The sequence below is a fragment of the Dendroctonus ponderosae genome, unplaced genomic scaffold (assembly GCF_020466585.1).
Source record: "Dendroctonus ponderosae isolate FM_Combo_2020 unplaced genomic scaffold, Dpon_F_20191213v2 Dpon_F_20191213_1, whole genome shotgun sequence".
In the NCBI taxonomy this organism is placed as follows: Eukaryota; Metazoa; Arthropoda; class Insecta; order Coleoptera; family Curculionidae; genus Dendroctonus; species Dendroctonus ponderosae.
In genome coordinates, this window is record NW_026017110.1 from 26140729 (window position 1) to 26146735 (window position 6007).

Genomic DNA, 6007 nt, shown 5'->3' on the forward strand with positions numbered 1-6007 from the left:
ATCACATGTTGTCCCATATATGACACAAACCAGTTTTTTTGCAATAAAAAAGTTTTGTTATTCGATAATATTTTTTTAAAATTTTTTTATAAATCAATAAACATTTTTCCAAATGCCGCATTTTTTTGAGTTAATTTAAAAAAATCATACAGTGAAGGGTTAACTTAATATTGTACTTTTTATAGCAATTAGTTCGTAGTTCCCTTGGAAAAAATTCTTCCACTATTCATACCGGAATTAATTCCACTACAATCCAGTTTTCCATTCTTAGAGCCATATCTTAATAGAACCGGTTAAAAATGCACATTAAATATTATCAGCAAAAAGCACTTTAACATTTTTATTACGATAACTGTGCAGCTTTCCACCCAACTTAAAACAAAATTAAAAGCCGAGAAGCAATTTACGCGATAAATAAGTTTTAACTGTCAAAACTGGTGCGGCTTAGGGGGTTGGAAAATACCGGGTGAACATTGAACTCGCGATAACGATACAAATTTATTATAACTCGGCTACGCTTGCTATCTCTAGTTTATTTCTTAATTTTGCACCACAATTATTCGGCGCGATGCCGTTGCGAAGAAATTGACTTTTTCCTTTTAAAGTTTCAGTTTGAAAACCTACTGTTTGGCACCTAAAATATACCAAAGCAAAAGAAATACTTCAAATTTTCACATCTTGAAAACTTCCGTCCATGTTTTCGTTTCATTGACTTTGTCTTATACCAAAAGGATGTTACTCTCATCTACACCCTCAACATCAATTGCATGCAGTAAAATTCCGATAAATTCTATTAGTAAACTCGTCATTCATACTATTACTTCCTTGTTAAAAACCGCAATCCCAACTCGGCAAGCCAGTTAAAACCCATTACAAGATAATTGACAAAGAACTCTGCCGACTCGCTTCCGAGGCCATTATGTGTTAATTTAAATGCATGTCGGCTCACCATTGCACCATGTCTGATCCTCGCGACACCTTCGACCCGTTGATTCGTAAAGCCTTTCAAAGTGAAGGCCTTAAGAGCTACTATCTGAAGTTCCGAGGCGGTAATGAGAAAGGCGAAGGCTATATTGGTGACATTGTATTTGTGGATGTCTTCGCTACCAAGCTGGATGGTGCTGAAACAGTGTATAGTTTAGTGTTGAAGACGGGTGGGAAGAACAAGTCGATGCGGCAAATTGTTCGCCTGGGGTTTGAAAGGGAGATTTACATTTATTCGAAGGTTATTCCAGCCTTTTGGCAGTTGCAGGTTGGTTTTTCCAATTCTTCAGCTCGCCTCGCTTTTATTGTCCTAGTTCTTTCCAGGAAGAATATGGCATGGTAAAATTTGCTTCAATCCCACGTTGCTACCTAACAATTCTAACCGATAGTCAAGAAACTTTGTTGCTCCAGGACATCAAATCTGTGGGCTTCCAACTATACGACCGGAAAACTGTAATGAACCTGGACCATATCAAGCTGGTTCTAAAAGTCTTAGGCCAGTGGCATGCTCTTTCATTTGGTCTACAGACCAAACATCGGTTAGAGTTCTCCAGATTAACGTCTAAGTGGAAATGCCCAGCTGAAGAGATTTTCGTAAAGAGCCACGTGGGCAAGTGGATGAACCTGGCACAAAAGCACTTGCTGTCTGTTCTGGAAGAATCTGGCGAATCGGAACTGTTGTTGAAATATAAGCAAAAAACCGACAACCACATGGCTACCAGCATTGTGAAAGATATTTTGTACATGGAAAAAGAACATGTTGTGATCACTCATGGAGATTGTTGGAATAACAACCTCATGTTCAAATATGAGGTAAATTGATTTGTTTAGCTGAAAACCTCCAATCGAAATATTTACCTGGGGTTTTCAGAACACATCTGAAGCCTCCCCAACTGACTTGTGTATTTTGGACTTCCAAATATCCACTCTGTCCAGCCCAGTAATCGATTTGAGCTACTTCATCTATGCGGTATCATCCACCGATCAGTTGGAGCATTTCGATTCATTACTCCAAATATACCATCAAAGCTTATCGCATTATCTTCGTCAAATGGACTGCGATCCACAAAATATTTTTTCTTTTACAGATCTTCTGGATCATTGGAGTAAATATTCCGCATATGGAGCGATGATCAATCCGTTGATCGTTTGCGATAACTTGGTGGATAAAGACAATGCTGCCAGTTATGCCAATATAAACGAGGTATATGAGTCGATTATAGAAAGTGTGGATAAGAAGCATAGCGAATTGTTTTCTTCGAGGCTCATTGCGGTAGCAAGACATTTTACAAAGGATGTTTAAAGTGTGAATAATTTGTAGATTAAAAATATGTAGTCTTAAACATTTGATATTTTCTTTGGATGCACTTTTAACAGAGTGAAACGTGTATGTCCAGACGGCCGCAAGCGATTAGCTACAGATCGCTGATAAATTACCCACAGGAAATGAACTTAAATTAGTTAGACCCCGTTTTGTTTTGAAGTGAATGAGGACACATCATATAAAATTGAAGAGCATTTGACATGTCCAAAATTAGTCAGATTTTCCAAGCATAAGGCATTAACTTTTTTACTAAATTAAATAACCCTAACACGAGTATAAAAAATTATTTTCAGAGCCATAAAATACCGCAATTTTTGCCGCTCAGTTTCAATTTTTAAACTGGAAAGTTTGGCAGCTAACCGGTTGTGAAAATAACGACTTTGAATAAATTTTAGCTCGAATGGTTTTGAGTTCTTGTAGCGGAACCAATCTAAATCAGCATTTATAACAAGTTTAATTTGATTGTGAGTGGAAATAGAATTTTATGACTAGTCAGCAACACCGAAGCTGAAACCAGCTCCCGCTCCAGGCCGAATAAAACTACGTATATACTGCATGCTGATTACTCATCAGCTACACCCTCTTGATTAATGCTTCCAATTCTGTCGGTTAATTAAAATCCAAATAATTATGCGAACGGGGCAGAGGTGTCTCGAATGTATGCCAGTCTGATTTATAGTTCTGTTAAGGCATTTTCGAAGCGAAAAAATGCAATTTAATTCTCCGGGCTGCAGTGAACAATTTTTTGAAAAATTATACAATTACAAAATTGGAATTGGCTTTCCACAGTTTCGCAGAAAATATGATCTAATTACTTACCCAACAAGAGTATAACTCAAAGTTGGGTTTACCGTAGATAAAAGTAAGTTCGTTCGAGACTCGATAGAAGCAATTTCCGAGAAAATATTAAGCTCATTTCCAGTAGAGAATATGTCCCCAGTTGTGATAGAAGTCTCTATTCAGCCTTTAGTTGGGGCTTTGCAAAGGTTTATAGCGAAACAATTTTCCCTGTCCGATCCAATGAACAAAATTGATGTATTAGACAAGTATTTCAGGAATTCTATTTATGAATTTTCTTCCCTTTTTGCAAGATGGTTTTGTACTAAGTAAAAGTTACGCTTCAAATATAATTAGCATTTCTTGCAAATTCCCTTAAACAAAGTTAAGAATCAAGATACTAAAAATGCGAGAAGCACTGAGTCTATTACTGGGACTAGGGGGACACTCTCCACCCTAGCAGTAGAATAATTCTCTGCCTCTTCATGAATTGGAAATGTAATTTTCTTATCCGGGGATCGTAACCATAACATTTAATAATATCAGGTAGGCAAGAGGTGCTGTGGAAGAACGCGCAAGCATTTCGTATGACTGTTAGAGGCTCTGAAATTATTTCTATTTCTTAAACGGTAATTTTTAAGTGGGTCGTAAGAGATGGGAAAGAAGCCAATTTTCCGCCACTGTTACATAAGATTAGCGGACGGGACAATTTTGATTTTACCAAGTTGGACTGTGACGCGGAGCAACTAAACGATAAAACCGGCATATTTGATCGGAAATAACATTAAAGCAAAATTGAACGTAAAAATGCCAAACTGCATCGACCACACTCATCCAAAATGCAGATCGGAATGCAATTGGAATGGGACACCTGCCATTTCCAGCCAGCCTGGCTGCTGGTCCAATAATTGAATCCCGAACGGGTCACCAGAGATCACGGTCCAACCCGATTCGAAAGCGTCCTTTGGGACGGACATTACGTCAGTGGATATTGTCATGGACATTGGCCGATTATTCAAGCGCAACGAGTTTATAATGAGCTTTAAGGCCATTTTAATTAACGGAAATAAATGAGGGAAACAATCCTTCTATATGAACTGCTTCATTAAAGTCCAAGTTTTTATTTTTTTCTGTGCGCTGGAAAAAAATGTTGTGAAAAACCTCACTTCGCAACATCAGTTCACGTTTGTGTTGCTTGATGATAAAAATTTTCCGCAGCATTCAAGTAAGCTCTAATAACCACATAAAAGAAATGACGGCAATTTTGCATCACTCTATATATAGATAAGTACTATATTGTTGAGGCGGATTCATTTTTTTACAAACTTCTTGTTGGGTATTTCGCCTCAAAATCTTTAAAAAAGACAGAATTTCCTAATATTAATACTAACCGATATTTGAATTTCGACTCAAATCACCCGATAATGGTTAAAAAAGGTATCGTTAGAAATCTATATGATAGAGCAAAAATAATTTGTAATCAATCTAATTTTTCCAAAAAAAAAAACAATTTATAAAAGAAATTCTAAATTTCAATTATTATCGAAATTATTTTATTGAAAAATGTTTTAACGAAATTGAATTCCCACGAACAAAACAAAATCAAAATAAACCTATTACGAACCTTTTCATTCCATTTATTCCAGGACTTTCAGATCAAATTAAACGAGTAGGTAAAAAAATTAATATTAGAAATATCTTCAAAACTGAAAATACAATTAGAAGTAAAATTTCAGTAACAAAACCTTATGACATAATTGAAAACACAAAAAATGAAATTTATAAAATTCCTTGCGAATGCAATAAATTTTATTCCGATTCCGATTAGCGAATTACTAAGAGTAATTCGCTTTATGTGCAAAATGGACAAAATTAATACTCCAAATACATGCCAAGGCGTAAAGTAGCAACAACGCTACACATTAAAACTGATGATGGTGGAAAACACCGAAACGTTTTTTTAATTGATAAATGAACAATAAATGACTGAAGAACCCAGGATTTGATTTTAATTTGGAATTGAAACACAGTCAGGAAAGTACGTACAATGAATAAATTTTATATAGGAGAAACCTCAAGACCATTACACAAAAAACTCAAAGAACACCAATCATACATAAAAAATAGAGAATATCACACATTTGTCAATATGCATTTGATAATTGCCATAAAATTCAATGGAATAATTCCACAATTTTAACAAAAGAACAATCTACGAAAAAACGTAAAATTAAAGAAAGCGCTAATTTTACTAAATCAAAATAATTGTGTTTCTTCATGTTCATTTAATTTAAGTCATACATGGTTACCTATGCTAAAACCTGAATTAAACCGGAGAAACATACACCCAAATTAAATTTACACCAAAATGATTAATTAACATTACCTTTATTAATTTAAACAATGAGATAAAATCAAAGTCACATACTTAACTGACAATTTGCACAGACGAATTATCAGAGCGAATTTTCATATACTGTATTATCCTACTATTGTTACACAATTTATTAACATACTCTTTTTTAGGTTCATTTAGGTTCTTTTGATAGCGATAGCAGAAAATAGCTATCGAAACGTCAAGGTATTTTTTTTAAATTAATTTCTTTTCTAATTGGAATTTTCTCTTACAGCTTGAGCCTAAGTGTGTCGCAGGATACCTACCCTCTAGGTGATAGTTCTTGATTGCTTTTTGATAAATAATTCGTTCTTATTGCGAAATAGAAGCACTATTTATCAATCTGTAATAGAAGACGTGAGGAAATTCTGACTTTTTTAAAGACAAAAATTTTTGAGGCAAAATACCCAACAACAAGTTTGTAAAAAACTCTATACAGGGTTGCTCATTAGTGCGTCAAAGTGCGATATCTCAGTAAATATGAACTTTACAAGAAAATACGTCCTACGAAAGTTTTTCATGTTTAA

At 34.9% G+C, this 6007-nt stretch overlaps 1 protein-coding gene across 3 annotated transcripts; it reads left to right on the forward strand.

The window, feature by feature from the left end:
• Positions 1–923: 923 nt before the first annotated feature.
• On the forward strand, positions 924–2327 carry LOC109543690. 3 transcript variants are annotated; one of them, XM_048661237.1, is made up of 4 exons: positions 924–1252; positions 1309–1323; positions 1396–1797; positions 1856–2327. In XM_048661237.1, exons 1-4 carry the CDS (start codon positions 938–940, stop codon positions 2285–2287), a joined length of 1164 nt encoding a protein of 387 aa, XP_048517194.1. In that variant the 5' UTR covers positions 924–937; the 3' UTR covers positions 2288–2327. The 3 variants fall into 3 exon arrangements, with proteins under 3 accessions (XP_048517194.1, XP_019769071.2, XP_048517195.1); XM_019913512.2 differs by having other exon boundaries at positions 1309–1797; XM_048661238.1 differs by lacking the exon at positions 1309–1323.
• The last annotated feature ends 3680 nt before the right edge of the window (positions 2328–6007 follow it).